The sequence below is a fragment of the Equus przewalskii genome, chromosome 6, assembly GCF_037783145.1.
Source record: "Equus przewalskii isolate Varuska chromosome 6, EquPr2, whole genome shotgun sequence".
Classification (NCBI taxonomy): domain Eukaryota; kingdom Metazoa; phylum Chordata; class Mammalia; order Perissodactyla; family Equidae; genus Equus; species Equus przewalskii.
The window spans coordinates 51,082,501-51,099,174 of NC_091836.1; the positions used below are offsets into that span (position 1 = coordinate 51,082,501).

General features: G+C 38.1%; 1 protein-coding gene across 7 annotated transcripts in view; it reads right to left on the reverse strand.

Annotated features, from left to right (window-relative positions):
- Nucleotides 1-513: 513 nt before the first annotated feature.
- Nucleotides 514-16,674, reverse strand: part of ZNF177 (zinc finger protein 177) — a 33,831-nt gene continuing 17,670 nt past the window's right edge. For 2 of the 7 annotated variants that reach the window (XM_070625599.1, XM_070625602.1), the window contains 8 exons: nt 10,071-10,130; nt 6,582-6,680; nt 5,268-5,353; nt 4,234-4,360; nt 3,705-3,797; nt 3,106-3,194; nt 1,560-2,568; nt 514-657 (listed from right to left, as the gene is read on the reverse strand). In XM_070625599.1, coding sequence (XP_070481700.1) covers nt 638-657; nt 1,560-2,568; nt 3,106-3,194; nt 3,705-3,797; nt 4,234-4,360; nt 5,268-5,353; nt 6,582-6,680; nt 10,071-10,130 — 1,583 coding nt within the window. In that variant the 3' untranslated portion in view covers nt 514-637. Of the gene's footprint in view, nt 658-1,091; nt 2,569-3,105; nt 3,195-3,704; nt 3,798-4,233; nt 4,361-5,267; nt 5,354-6,581; nt 6,681-10,070; nt 10,131-16,674 lie in introns of those variants that run through there. The other 5 variants (XM_070625600.1, XM_070625604.1, XM_070625603.1 and 2 more) reach the window with 4 other exon arrangements.

A 16,674-nucleotide genomic window follows, 5' to 3' on the forward strand; every position in this document is an offset into this window, starting at 1 on the left:
GGTGTGGCAAGGAACATCATAATTTACATAGTGCCAAGGGAAGATGTTTCTGATTGTCTTTACAGATTGGTAGGGAGAAAATACTATCAATTAGGTCAATAGCTCACATTTATATCAAATGAATTAATGAACATTCATTATTAGGGAAAAAGGGTAGGCACTATATAAGAATGTAATGACAATTTAACAGAAACATATAAAATGACTACACTTGTATGCATCCAGTTATATTGCCTTGAAATGAAACAAGAGAGAAGAATTTAAAAAATAATCTGACTATCCACAGTCATAGTGGGGCATTTTGACACAACTGTCTCAATAAAGGACAGATGACGAGGTAAGGTCTGTAATGATACAGATCTAAAAAACACAAGAAGAGAGAATCTATTATACCCAACAATTACAGAATATACATTGCTTCCAACCATAGTTGAAGGATTCATAAAACCTGACCACATATGAGATGTATCAGTTGAGACTGACATCCACTGTAACAGAATCTTCCCACAAGAGTAGTTTAAACCAGGTAGGAGTTTATTTTTCTCATGTTCCACGAAGTCCAGAAATAAGCAACCCAAGGCTGGCACAGCCAAATAATATTGTATGTCCCTCTCGTATAATCAGTAGCCTATGACTGTCATCCTCTTGGTCTATTTTCTAGGAAAGAAGAGACAAGGCAAAGGGTAAAGAGAAAATGCCAAATGAGATGCTCCCATTTCCATGGGCTTCTTTAGAACCAACAAGCAGTGACCTTTGCCTATTGCTCATTGGACAGAACGATGGGCTTATGGGCAGTCAGAGCTGCAAGGAAAGCTGGAGCTGAGTCCTTACAAAATTGTCCACCCTGCCAATGTGAACAAAATTGTAGTTTTGTTACTTTAAGGAAGGAAGGGAAAACTGGACATTGGGATGGCAATGTGTAGTGTCTCACACATTAGGCCACACAGCAAGTCTCCAACAATTTTCTGTTTGAATCTATATTGTTTAGAATCTCTATCATGAAGATCGTGCATTCTGTGCATAATTCAATGAAGTTAGAAATCTAGGACAAAAAGATAACTAAAATATGATACAGTCTGCACATTAAAAAATAAACTTCTAAATAACCTATAAGTCCAAGACATCTTGATGAGGATCGGACAATGTTTAATACTAAATTACAATGAAAACATTATACATCAAAACTTTTGTGATGTAGATCAAGGAGAATTTAGAGTGCTACGTGACCTTTAACACTCATCAGTTAATACGCTGTCACACTTTAAGGATGAAACACTCACTGATAAAGATAATCACAGAACTATAACATTTATAAGGTTGGTCCTGGTATAAGGTGAATCAAGAGATGTACCTAAAGGCTTTCTACATTGATCACAATGTAGGTTTCTCTCCAGTGTGAGTTCTAAAATGAGAAGTGAGGTGTGAAGGACCACTTAAGGCTACTCCACGGTCATTTCATTCATAGAGTTTCTGCCCAGTATGTATTCGCTTGTGCATTATAAGGTTAGTGCTGGTGCTGAATGCTTTTCCACACTGAGTACATTTATAGGGCTTCTCACCTGTGTGAGTTCTCACATGGACCCTTAGGCAAGAGGAATTCCTAAAGGCCTTCCCACATTCTTTACACTCATAGGTTTTCTCTCCAGTGTGAGTTCTCTTGTGTACAATGAGATAAGAGCCTGTGCTGAAGGATTTTCCACACTGATTGCACTCATAAGGTTTCTCTCCAGTGTGAGACCGTGTATGTTTCTTAAGGGATGACTGATCAATGAAGGCTTTCCCACAGTCACTGCATTCGTAGGGTTTCTCTCCAGTGTGGGTTCTCATATGTTTCTGAAGGGAGGAAGGAACAGTGAAAGCCTTGCCACATTCCTTACAGTCATAGGGTTTCTCTCCAGTGTGAGTTCTTTTGTGCACATTAAGATGAGAGCTCTGGCTGAAGGATTTTCCACAATGATAACATGCGTAAGGTTTCTCTCCAGTGTGTGATCTAACGTGTTTCTTAAGGGAAGACTGAAAAATGAAGGCCTTCCCACAGTCACTACATTCGTAAGGTTTCTCTCCAGGGTGAGGTTTCACATATTTCTGAAGGGACAAGGGGCCAGTGAAAACTTTCTCATGTTCATTAAATTTTAAGCTTTCCTCCACAGTATATAGTTTTTGGTGGACACTGAGAGAAGATCTTTTCCCATAGACACTGCATTCACAGAGTTTCTCTCCTGTAGGTATTTGGTCATGTACTGAAGAGGAAGAGTGTAAGCTGAAGGATATAAGACATTGATAACACTCATAAGATTTCTCTTTTGTGAGAGCTCTTAAGCATTTCCTAAGGGATGACTCTTGATTGAAAGCTTTTCCACAATCATTAAATACAAGAGTTTTTTCTCCAGTGTGAGTATTCACATGACTTCTACGGGTTGAGGGATGGCTGAAGTCTTTCCCATATTCTTTACATTTGTAGCATTTCTCTCCCTTGCAATATCTTGCACAAATAAGGTGACAGTTCCTTCTGAAGAATTTTCCACAACGATCAAATTCTAAGGGTTTCCGGCCAGAATGAGTTGGTGCCTGTTGAATAAGGAATAAGTGGTGACTAAAGGCTTTCTTACTTTCGTTACACTTATGGGGATTCTTTTCCATGTGGATTCTACCATATAGAGAAAGCATATTATTATGACTGACATTTTTACCATTTTTAGAGAGAGTGTACGATTTTTGCCCTACTAGTTCTTTCAAGTTGAATAAGCCGAATGCTCTTCCCGAGGCTCTGTCATATTCATTCCCATCAAAGGGCATCCTTTCTAATGAGTGAAGAATGAATGAGTTATGTATTAAATATTTAATAATATTTAATAATGGAATCACATTTAAGTGAATGTTTACTTTTTGATATTCTCTGTGAGGCAGCAAGTGTTGAGGTAGGTTTGGAGATTCCTTCAATTTTACGAGACTCCTAAAGTCATTCCTGAGACAGCTTTCTGGTGAATGAAGTCTACTTGCCTCAACTGTCTCCCCTTGTTTCAGTGCTGCTGCCATTTTAACTCATAGAAATTCACAGACCTCTCCTACTGTAAAAAATTAGCAATCATTCCTAGTGAATCTTACCATTTTTCTGCCACTGGAAGTTTTTTCCCCAGGAACATTCTGCATAGGAATTGCATCTTCGGATCTCAGTTGAGTATCCCAGTCTGAAACTGAATAGGGAGAATTTTTATAACTATTGGGAGAAAAAGTAGACGAAAGAAAAAAGGAGGCAGGCATCCTATGGATCTGTTTTCAAATAATAACACTAAATATAGGAAGAAAATGTGAAAGATCCAACCAGTGACCAGAGAAATTATTTTAGGCACTACGCTCTGGGAAGAGATGCCAATGACAGGAACAAAAAAATGGAAATGGGAGGTATTTTACATAGAAAGGATTCTGGAGGCTTGAGACAATAAGAGAGGGTATTATCTGGAAAGCAAAGTAGGGAGAAGTAAACGAAAAGTATTCAAGGAAATGTGAATTTGAAAGAGGAATTAACACGGTTTTTTTCTCTGAGACCAAATGAAAGTATGAATGAATGGGGAGATGGTAAAAGAAGGAAAGCTCAGGTAGTGGCCTCAGAATTCTTTTCCTTCACTGATTGACAGTCCCAAATGTACTTCCCCTCACTGGCTATGGCTGCTCCACACAGTGACCCCTTTCTGCCGAGGGCTCACCTGTACAGGCACCTTGGAGAATTCCTCTCTCCTCTGGCCTCAGTTCTTCCTGCTCCACTTCAGTGATCAGATTGTGTTTGCAGAGATGATACCCTGCTCATGGGAAAGACACATGACTGTAGGAGACTAGAAATCCTTCCACAAAACTGAGTCTAATACTTTCATCTTAAAGGATTCTGAAGACAGGCAAGTACAACTTTAGGAGCAGCAAAGCAATCAGATCAGAGCTCTTTCACAAGGGCCTCAGAACAAACCCCCACACTCCACATCCCGCATGGAACTGACCCTTGAAATCCATGCCCAAGATCACAGACATGCTGCAAATTACCTAAATCTTTTAATGAAAGAGAAAATGAAATCAGCACATTTTCATGGGAAGCCATGAGACTGCCCCACAAAGGCAGGGACCATCCATTTTGGGTTTACCACATACTGCCATTCTTTACAGAGATCCTGGAACACTACATGTGATGAAAAACTGTTTAGTGCATGCACAAATGTATAAATAAAGGAATGAGCCCAACCTTACCCACTGAAGCCAGGTTCCTAAAGTTCTCCAACATTACATCTCTGTACAGGATTTTCTGAGCAGGATCCAGCAATGCCCACTCCTCCTGGGAGAAGTCCACTGCCACTTCCTCAAAGGTCACCGAGTCCTAAAACATCACACACACATTCTGGCTCAGCCAAGGACCAGCTCTAATGCTGACCTGGGAGGACGGTGGGTGAGGCCGACAGGACTGGGGAGGGAGACCAATGCCTAGGAAGCTCAGACATGCCTCAGAGGTCTCTCATTATCTGACGCAAGGTTCAGTTCTTGGAACTCTCTTCTTTTGCTCTCACTCCCTGGACCATCTCATTCAGGCCTGTGGTTTTAGCAGCTTTTCTAACACACAGTTGGCCTGATATTTCCACAAGTAGGTTGTGAGGACTCTTCCAGTCTTATTCAAGATCCAATACAGATTGAGCACATTGCAGGATAAGAAAAATACTTGGAAAATGGATGAAATGGTTTTCCTAGTGAAAAATCTTTCTTTTCTTCATAGCACCGAGCAGAATATGGAACCAACGCTTACCGTGGAAGAATATATGAAAAAAATTATATGAAAAAAATTAACAAATACTGTAGGAATAGAAGGCTTTCCTAAGGCATTCTCTCTCCCATTCTAAGAAAACCAGAGAACTAGGGAAGCCTGAGGCTGGCCTAGTTGGGCTGTGACGCTGTGGGTCACAGGCAAGGGATATGTCCTTTGGAGGGCCAGCCCCATGGCATAGTGGTTAAGTTCAGTGTGCTCCGCTTCAGTGGCCCGGGTTTGCAGGTTCAGATCCAGGGCGTGGACCTAAACTACTTCTCAGCCATGCTGAGTTGGTGACCCACATACAAAATAAAGACAGATTGGCACAGATATTAGCTCAGGCCTAATCTTCCTCAAGCAAAAAAAGAGGCAGATTTGGAAGAGATGTTAGCTCAGGGCGAATCTTCCTCAGCAGAAAAAAAAAGAGAGAGATGTGTTCTTTGGGAACAGTGATGTATTTTTGGAAACAGAATAATTTCTCCCATACCTGTGACCAGGTTCTCAGCAATCCTGCAGCCATAGTTCCTCTGGTGTGTCTCTCTCCTGGCCAGGCAGGGTCCTGAGCAAGCAGAGCTAGAGCAGAAGAAAGAAGCTGTGAGAGCCTAGGACTGACAGATACACTCAGAGGCTTGGAAGCTTCTGCATACGAGCTTCAGAGTAACCACATACACGCATGTGCAAACACACGGTACAGTTCACTCTTAAGATTTTATCTCCCTACCCAAGAACAATTAGGAATTGGGAATATAGTATGTACTTATCTTTTCTTTGTAACCTTTTTCCTAGACTGAACCACCAAAAATGCCTGGAGTCCTTAACAACTTAAAGAGCAATGAGGCTTCTAGTGCCAAAATGCCTCTAAGTGCCATTTACCTGTGAAAGAAACCAGGACTCATCTGGGAAATAGCTGAGTATAGAGTAGACCAAGAAACGTTCAAGATGAGCCTGGAACATCCTATACTCGGAAAGCAAGGAGCCTTTCAAAGACTAATTGGGTTGCATCAAAAAGATATGGGAGACAACTTAAAATGGCTCCTTTTAAGTCTGGCTTCAGGTGGAACAACTTAATAAAGAATAATGACTAGAGTCAACTGAAATATAGCAAATGTAAAAAAAAATCATGAGTCCATAATGGTACCTAAAAAATCCTTCAATGGTCACTGTTGGAGGTGGGCAGGATATTAATTCATTATTTCGAAATTCATAATAAGAAAGAATCAAGCATGTATCCCCTCCTCTCCTTTATCAACAATATTTTATGATTACCAAATAGTTATGATAAAGGAAAGCTTATCCTTTATCCTACTGAAGAATCATAGAAGCCTTATTAGAAGCTCCATTTATTATGAAGACAATGCTAGAATTAGAAAGTCACCATTGTACAACCACTAGTGAATTAACGATCTAGGCAATGACAATCAATGGCTACTAAAATATTAGGTAAAGAGTGGAGATGTTTCTTTCCAACTTTTAACCTTGAAAAAATTTCAAACTCAAATAAGTAAGAATAGTGTAAATATGATGAACTTCCATATACTCTTCACATAGACTCTTCTCCAACCGTTAAAGTTCTGTCACATTTGCTTTCTCTCTCCTCTCTTCGTAGGGGGCTGTGGATGTGTGTGCGTGCATGTGTGAGCTTTAGCAAGAATGATACTGACAGAAATTCGTTTGAGAGGAAACTGCAGATATCATGACTCTTTCCTCCTACATATTTCAGTGTCATAGGAAGTTGGACATTTTCTATCACAACCACAACAATCAAAACCAGGAACATTTAACATGGATTTAATATTATTACCTAACACACAGTCCACATGCAGAATTTCACCAACTGGCCCAATCATGTCCTTTATAGTGTAGGGGAGGAAGACATTTCCTCTATCCAATGTGGGTTCATCTGGCAGGAGAACAAATTAAATTCACATGAGACAGAATAGCAAGAGAAAATTAAACAAAGCTTTATGAGGACCATGGCCCGGGTCTTTTCTTCCTGAAGGAAGAAAGGGCACCGAAGAAGTGGGGTGCACAGAGTGGTTATATACCCCCAAACAGGATATTTCACATATGATTGAAATGTCCCTCCCACAATAGTCACAAGATTGCCCTGTCAGCACAGTGCTTGATGGACACAGCAGATAGTGGGTCTGCTATCTCGGTGGGCATAGCAGGAGGCAAGTCTATTGTCTTGAGCTGGGTGGTCACAGGTGAGAGCAGCAATCAATTCCTAGCCTAAGGAAAGATGCTTAATCCTTAAAGAAATGAGAGGGGGAGGGAAGTCAGTTACAGGAGGTTAAAAGACAAGCACAATAAAATGCAGATTTAAGTCCTTGCCTTTGGCACTGATTAAGAGTTTCTAGAAAGAACGTCATCTCCTTTTTTTCTCCTGGTACAGAGAGGGAAGCACCTTTACAGATAGAGATTTAGTTCTACTTTTTAGTTGCTTTCCTGTCTGCAAAGAAACCAGCCTCAAATAGTCCTCATGCCAAAGCGACATATCTTGGGGTGGCCAAATCCAGGTGTCCACAATAGCAATCACTTTTGAAATTTCCCATCCAGAGCATGCCCTCAAACCATCTTTCTTTAATCTCTTTTCATCTGGACCAGTCCCTCAGCCTTCCTTTATCTTTCAAGATATGAAGAGTGCAGGACGAATGTTTCAGTCTGTAGCTTGGTTTTGGTTTGTCTGATGTTTTCTTATGATTAGATTCAGAAAGTTCATTTTCGGATGAAGCATTACATTAATCGATGCAGGTCCTTCTCAGGGCATAATTTAAGGAGGCATATTTCACCAGTTTGTCTCATTACTGGTGATAACTTTGATCACCTGGTTAAGGTGGCATGCAACAGGTTTTTCCATTAAGTTACCCTTTTCTCCTTTTGTAATTAAGAAGGAATCTTATTAGTTAGGGGATAACTTAAGACTCTATAAGTAAGCTGGAGAACTTTATAAAGGAAGGGTCAAGCTGACATCAGAACCAACTGATTACTCTTATCACAAAAGAGGCATCTGGACAGCACGTGAGTTCTGATATGATGTAACAAGAAACAGCACCAACTATAATTTTGCCAAAAAAAAAAAAAACCCTGACAAATCTTTTCAACTAATTAGCAGTTTATTTGAGAAGAGGAAGAGGAGAGACTGAGGGATATGTTAAATGACATCATGAGGTTACAATCAGCCAAACCCAATTTGGAGGAGAAAGTGGAAGGAGAACGTTACTGACTAAGAGACTTAAGAGACATAACAATCCACTGAATGTGTGGACCCTGGATATTGATTCGAACAACACCAAGGGTAAAAACACATTTTGAGGTATTTGGGGTGAACTGAACACAGACTGGGTATTAGATGATATTGGTAAAGAGAAAAGCAGCCCCCGACATCTAGGAGCTGCCTGGGAACCATCAGCTAGGTCTGGGTGTTCTCCTGCTGAACATAAACAATTTCACAGAACAGCAACAGCAGACAAGGCCACTCTGGGACCATGAGTTATCAACAAAGACAAGGCCGCTCTGTAATGACGTCTGAACACAGACAAATCATAAACATCATCTGGGCCTCAAAAGTGACCAAACATCCCTCTCTTCTGGCTAATATGAGCAATTGCTGCTTCTTTATCAATGACAGCTTTACTCCGGCCTAGTGTTTCCTCCTTCTAGGTAGCTTTACTAAGATATGCACTCATAGAATTACCCTCACTTCCTGACAACATCTAATTTGGAACCCTCCCCCAAAAGCTCCTAACACAAGCCCAAATCCTTTAAGTCTAACACTCTCTTACCGAGACATCCCACAGTTCACCATGTTACGTGTTCTGCCTTCTTGCCAGCAGAATAAACCCGATCTGTTTAACTACAGGTGTGTCCCAACATGTTTAGCCAAAGACCACTGACAATACCAAGAACTATGATTAATTTGGGGGGTGTGAGAACGGTATTGTGAAAATGCTAAAAACTTGGGTTAAAAGTTTATTCTTTTTAAGGGATCTGTAAGAGTTTTCCCTTCCTTTTTTAGCCCCTAACTGGGTTAAGCTGGTTGTATCCTCATAATACCCTTTTGTTTTAGAGATACCTCTCAAATTATGGGTGAAATGATATGATGTCTGGTATTTGTTTTAAAATGCTCTAGGAAAACAAAACTTAACTACAATAGTAAGCTGGGGAAGAAGAGACATATTAAGAAGGCAAAAATACTGGTAATCATTGAAGTTGGATGATGGGTACACCGAGGCTTCATCATAGTACCCTCTTCTCCTGAGCATATTTGAAAATCCATAATTCAAAGTTTTAAAGAAAACAAAGAAATTTTCCATACACGATCTTAAAAGCAGCCAGGGGAAAAAGAGGTCACCTAAAAAGGAAAAACAAACTGATGGCTCACTTCTTAAGAACAACAATGAATGTCAGAAGAAAGCAGGACAATATGCTCAGTGTACTGAGAAGAAAGTAACTATCAACCTAGAATTCTAAATCCAGTTAAAATATCTCCTTTAGGTTTAAGGGAGAATTTAAAAAAATCAAACCTCAATCTATTCAAGCTTCTAGACTAACTACTTTTAATAGGAGATAGAGAGATAAAGCAGTTAAACAACACAAAGAAACAGCCAAATCCATAATGTAGGACATTTTAAGGACAAATGACTTGATATGTCCAATAAGTCAATGGGTAAAAAACAAAAAAAAGACAAAAGGAGGAGAAGGAGAGAAAACAGAAACTTAAGAGAGATATATTCAAAAAGCAATGTGGGGACCCCGATAGGATCCTGATTTGAACAAACCAACTGTAAAAAGATATTCTGGAGACGATCAGGGAACTTCGGAGTTTGCCAGGGGGTAAAATGCTGTGATGGTTGTGTATCAGCTCAAGATGTATACTTAAGTATTTACCGATGAAAGCACATGTCTGGAATTTGCTGTAAAAAAAAAAAAAAAAACCCTCCAGAAATAAGGAAGAGCAGGTAGATAGGTTACAAGCACTGTCCAACACTATTATGTAATATGGTAGCCACCAGTCACATTTGGCTATTGGGCACTTGAAGTGAGGCTAGTGTTATTTAAGCAATTTAAATACCACACGTGGCTAGTGGATTACACAGCTCAGGCCTAGGTGATCCAAGATTGGTAAAATATTGATAATTGTCAAAGCTGAGTGTCAACGACATGAGGATTCACTATACTCTTCTCTAGTTTTGTGTATGCTGGAAAATTTTCAGATGAAAAGCTTAGAAGTTTAAAAGAGGGAGGGTAAAATAAAGACATTTTAAAATAAAGATATGAGAGAGCTTACCCATCAAAGGATCATCCCTAAAGTAAATTCTAGGATTCCAGGAAATAGGAATTTGAACACCTGAAATGTTAAGAAAGTAGAGTGAACAAAAATAAAATGGGTAAAACTAATGAGCCTTGATTATATAAAATAGTAATAATAATATCTAATTTGTGAGATGGAAAAGCAAGCTAGAATTCTAATACTGAATAATAAAAATACACAAATTGGGAGGGAGGTAATTACAGTTTTATGTTCCTTGTATTCTTCCAGTAGAGAATAAAGATATTGATTAGCTTTAGACCAAGTATGCATGATAACATAGCTAGGGTAACAGCTGAAGAAATGGACATAGAAGGTTTAACTCACAATCTAGAAGAAAAAATAGAATGAGAAAAAAACCCCCTCAATTATTCCAAAGGTAAGAAAAATAAGGAGGGAAAAGAAACCAAAAAAAGTAGTAAAATAAAAAGCACATGTGAAATGGTAGAGAATGTCTATTTCAATAATCACAATAAATGTACAAGTAAGTGGCCTAAGCTCTACAGTTGAAAACCAGAGACTGCCACGGTAGATGAAGACAAACTCCAGCTCGAAGCTCCTTCATAAGATGCACTAAACATCAAAATAACACTGAAAGTCCGAATCTCAAATATGAAAACAACGCACCTGCCAGGCTATATTAACCAAAACAGTTTGTTTGGCTAACTTCACTTCATACATTTTAAGACAAAAGGCACTGCAAAAGGTGACTACATCAGGGTACAAGATTCAATTAACCAGGAACTTATAAAGATTCTGAAGTTGGTTATATGAGTAACGTAGTCTCATAAATTTTATAACAGACGCTAACAGAATTAAAGTGGAAATAGACAAGTGAAAGAGATTTTAACACACTTCTCTCAGTAATGAACAGATCAGAAGAAAAAAAGAGGGCATGAAGATTTGAATAATAAAATGAACAAGCTTAATCTAAAACACTTACAGATACTATGCTCAAGAAAGGGAGAATACACATATTCTTTTCAATCACATGTGGAATGTTTGCAAAAACTAGCCCTACTGTTATTCTACAAAGGTAGTCTTAAACCTTTCAAAGAATTTGTATACAAGTATTTTCTCTGAGAAAAATGTAATTAACTTATATAGTAATAACAGAAGAAAAGTATTATGTTGAATCACATGAAACTAGCATTTTAGCAAGTTAAAAAAATGGTTGAATGTTAGCAGCTTCATATGGTTCGTTCTAATAGAAAAAAGTCATATATTTGGAGTTTAGGAAAAAATCACACTTATGATTAGTTCTAGGTACCAAAACTTGTAGGTTGTAGCTAAAGTGGGTCTTAGGAAAAAAAGTAAGCTTTAAATGCTTACATTAGAAAAGAAATGAAGTTAAAAATTAATCTAAGTTTCCAACTAAGAGGATGGAGAAAAAATTCTCAAAATACATGAAGAAAAGTTGAGGGAAAAAAAGAATATGGTATGAATATGAACTAGAAAACAAATAACAGAGAGGACCAATCAAGTAAAAAAATTGGCTCTCTGAAAACAAATAAAATAGGAAAAAAGCAAGATTATTCAAGAAAAAAAGGGAGGCCTATAAAGAAAATGAAAAAGCAAAAGAGAACACAATTACAGATGCTGCAGAGTTTAACATATGATTAAACATTATGTGTTTAATTATGTTCATAACTAAACATTATGAACAACTTTATGCCAATCAAGCTCAAAACTCACACACAATAGGATACTAGAGAAATAAAATTTACCAAAAATGACTTGATAGAAATAACTGAATAGTATTAAATAATTGCAAATATGAACTGGAAGGTGATGGTTGCATGATATTGTGAATTTAATTAATGCCACTGAATTTTACGTTTAAAAATGGTTATGGGGGCTGGCCTGGCGGCATAGTGGTTGAATTTGCGCACTCTGTTTCAGAGGGCTAGGATTCACAGGTTTAGATCCTGGGCTCGGACCTACACACCACTCTGCAGGCCATGTTGTGGTGGCATCCCACATACAAAGTGGAGGAAGACTGGCACAGATGTTAGCTCAGGGACAACCTTCCTCAAGCAAAAAGAGGAAGGTTGGCAACAGATGTTAGCTCAGGGACAATCTTCCTCACCAAAAAACGTTTTAAAAAAAAGAAGGTTTTAAAGGCAAATTTTATATTATATACATTTTACCACAATAAAAAATGTATTAAAAAAATGAAATAATCTGGGCTGTTGCTGATCCCTTCAGTGAGGCTCCAGGTCTCCCCAGCCCTGATAACTCACTGCCTGGACAGATTCCTTAAAAAGAACACCCGAAAACAAAAGCAGTAGCAGAATAAAGAACTAGGTATTTAAATTACTCCCACAAAGAAAACACCAGGCCCAGAGGTTTTATAGGTCAGTGCTGCCTTTCAAAGAAGAGAACAGTCCAATCTGACTCAAAGTCTTTAGGGATTAGACATACGAAGATTCTGGTAACTTAAACTATACTTCAACATATTTGGTCACATGTCTCCATATTACTAACCATTAGTAGGGGTAATGACTTATCAAATCTATAAGGCAAGAGTTAGATATTTGGAAGGTTTTATTTAATTTAGCCTGCATGTAAGAACTCCAGAATTGGGCATGATCCAAAACGCCATGTTTGCATTTTGATTAGTCTATTACAGTACCGCGGGGGAGGGATGCGGGGAGACAGACATGGCCACTTTTAAAACAATTTCATGTAACAGTTTGACTTATCTTTGTTTAAGAGTATAAAGCGAAGAGGAATGTTCTTTGAGACTGACAATATTGATATCAAACACGACAAGCCATTATAAGAAAACAAAATGATAGGTAAATATCATTTATAAACATAGATACAAATATTCCAAGGAAAATAATTCTAAACCAAATACATCAATAAACGAGAAAGATAACACATCAGAACCAAGTTGGATTTATCCCAGGAATGCAAAAGGGGTTTATTAGAAAATCCATTAATATAATTTGTTTCATTGATAGATCAAAGGAGAAAACAGTATAATCATCTCAATGATACAGTAAAAGTGTTTGATAAAAGCCAACATCGCATCATGACTTAACAGCCTTAGCAACTCTATAAAAAAAAAGACAACTCAAAAAATGGGCAAAAGAGGGGCTGGCCCCGTGGCCGAGTGGTTGGGTTCACGCGCTCCGCTGCAGGTGGCCCAGTGTTTCGTTGGTTCGAATCCTGGGCACGGACATGGCACTGCTCATCAAACCACGCTGAGGCGGCGTCCCACATGCCACAACTAGAAGGACCCACAACGAAGAATATACAACTATGTACTGGGGGGCTTTGAGGAGAAAGAAAACAAAAACAAAAACAAAAAATGGGCAAAAGATCTGAATGGATATTTTTCTAAAGGAAATATAAATGGCCATTAAACACATGAAAAGATGCTCATCATTAGCCACCAGGAAAACATAAATCAAAACCACAATGACATAGCACTTCACACCCTTTCTGATGGTTATAATCAAAAAGACTAACAAGTATTGGTGAGGATGTAGAGAACTCAGAACTCATATTTTCCTGGTGGAAATGTGCAATGGTGCAGCTACCTTGGAGCAGTCTGGCAGTTCATCAAAATGTCAAATATAGAGTTACCATATAAACCAGCCATTCCACTCCTAGGTATATACCCAAGAGAAATGAAAACATAGATACACACAAAACTTGTACATGAATGTTCACAGCAGCATTATTTATAATAGCCGAAAAGTGGAAATAACCCAAATGTCCATCAAATGAGTGGATAAATAAAATGTGATGTATCCATACAAGGGAGTATTATTTGGCCATAAAAAGGAATTAAATATTGACACATACTACAATGTAGATGAACCTTGAAAATCATATGCTGAATGAAAGAGACCAGTCACAGAAGACCGCATATTGTATGATTCCATTTATATGAAATGTTCGCAATGGATAAATCTATAAAGACAAAAAATAGATTAGTGGTTGCCTAGGTCTGGGAGGTAGGGAGGAATGAGCAGTGACAGCTAATGGGTACCGGGTTTCTTTTCGGGGTTATGAAAATGTTCTAAAATTAGGTTGTGGTGATGATTATACAACTCGGAGAATATATTAAAATCCACTTAATTGTACACTTTAAATGGGTGACCCATATGTGAATTTTAACTCCATAAAGCTATTATAAAAAATAATTTTAGTAAGTGAGGAAAATAAGGATTGGAAGAGAAGATCTTTAATCTGAAAATATATCAAAAACGTAGGGGAAACATCTAACTTACTGGTGACAAATTGAAGGCCTTTATTTTGAGACACGGAAAAAGACAAACGTGGCTCCTTCTAACCAAGTTAGGATATGGGCCACATTTTCAGGTTTTTACAAATAACTACTTTGGAATTTTCTTTTAAAAAACAAAGGTCCCTCTCACCACTTATATCTGGATCAAAAACTGGCAAAATTGCACCACATATGGGTTAAGAGCAGAGACATATTTGAATACAAATTCCCAGACTAAATCTGGGATATCTGGGGATTTAAAATCAAAACCTCCAGCTTCATTACACACTCATGTATATTTTCAAAAAAATATGTATCTTTCCTTATCAAATATTAAGATTTTTTTGCAATTGACACATGAATGAAAGTTTTGTTCCTCTTATTTCTGATGAGAGCAATAAATCTTTCATTTTCTTGAGATTCATGAAAACCAACATATATGACTGTGATAACCTGAAATTAAACCAACTGTACTGTTACAGGTGCCAAAACAGTGGGGAAAAATAAACAGTCCTTCTCTCTACTTTTCCCTGAGTTGTGATGGCTCTTAATTTGAAAAATAATGATTACTAAGAGGCAAAATGATTGAGGAAAAAAGGTCAGTCTTATTCTGATATGATTTCACCCTGATGTAATAGGTCTCTGGGGCCGCTGATGGGTGAGTTTTCAGGTTCATCTTGGGATCTGCAGAGTAAGTGGCTTAATAATAAAATCATGTGCTTAACTAGCGTCATGCTGAGCTATCTGAGGTCTAACAAGAGTGTATATGATATGCACATTCAATCAGATGGATACAATTTGCTGTGTAACTTCCAAGAGAGGGGAAAGAAATGGAAGGAGATAAAAATTATCCATTCCAGGATCACAGCCACAGAACCATGGATGAGTGTTCACCCGTAAGGGCCCAGCCTAGGACTACCTACCTGTCTTAACTATTCACTTTTTTTGTGTGTGTGAGGAAGATTGGCCCTGAGCTAACATCTGCTGCCAATCTTCCTTTTTTTTTTCTCCTCAAAACCCCAGTACATAGTTGTATATCCCAGTTGTAAGTCCTTTTAGTTCTATGTGGGATGCCACGACAGCATGGTTTGATGAGCACGGTGTAGGTCCATGCCCAGGATCTGAACTGGCAAACCCTGGGGCACCGAAAGAAAGCGCTGGAACTTAACCACTATGCCACCAGGCCAGCTCTTTATTGTTGTTTTCACTTGCATTTCCTTGATGACATATGATGTGGAACATCTTTTCATATGCTCATTTGCCATCTGTATATCTTCTTTGGTGAAGTGTCTGTTAAAGTCTTTGGCACATTTCTTATTCAGGCTGTTTATCATCTTATTGAGTTTTAAGAGTTCTTTGTCTATTTTGGATAACAGCCTTTTAACCAGATGTGTTTTTTGCAAGTATCTTCTGTAGTTTGTCTTCTCACTCTCTTGACAACGTCTTTTGCAGAGCAGAAGTTAATTTTAATAAAGTCCAGTTTATTTTAGTATCATGCCTTCAGTGTTATATTTAAAAAGGTATTACCACACCCAAGGTCATCTAGATTTTCTCCTATGTTATCTTCTAGGAGTTTCATAGTTGTGTGTTTTACACTTAGGTTGACAATGCATTTTGAGTTAATTTTTGTGAAGAGTGTAAGGTCTGTGTCCAGATTCATTCTTTCGCATGTGGATGTCCAGTTGTTCCAGCACCTCTGCTGAAAAGAATTCTTTACTCCATTCCATTGCCTTTGCTCCTTTGTCAAAGATCAGTTGACTATATTTACACGGGTCTATTTCTGAGCTCTCTATTCTGTTCCACTGATCAATTTGTCTACTCTTTTACCAATATCACACTGTCTTGATTGATGTAGCTTTACAGTAAGCCTTGAAGTCAGGCAGTGTCAGTCCTCCAACTTTGTTCTTTTCCTTCAATACTGTGTTGGCTATTCTGGATCTTTTGCTTTTCCATATAAATGTTAAGAGTTAGTTTGTCAATATCCATAAAATAAGTTGCTTGGATTTTGATTGAATTTATGGATGAAGTTGGGAAGAAGTGACATCTTGACAATATTGAGTCTTTCTATCCATAAACATGGAATATCTCTCCATTTATTTAGTGCTTGATTTTGTTCATCAGAGTTCTGTAGTTTTCCTCATATAGATCTTGCATATATTTTGGTGTGCTAATGTAAATGGTATTGTGTTTTTAATTTCAAATTCCATTTTTTCCTTGCTAGTATATGGGGAAATGATTGATGATGGTTTCAAGGATATGTGTGTGTGCACCAAAACTTAAATCGTACACTTAAAGTATGTGCAGTTTATTGTATGGCAATTATATTTCAATAAACCTGTT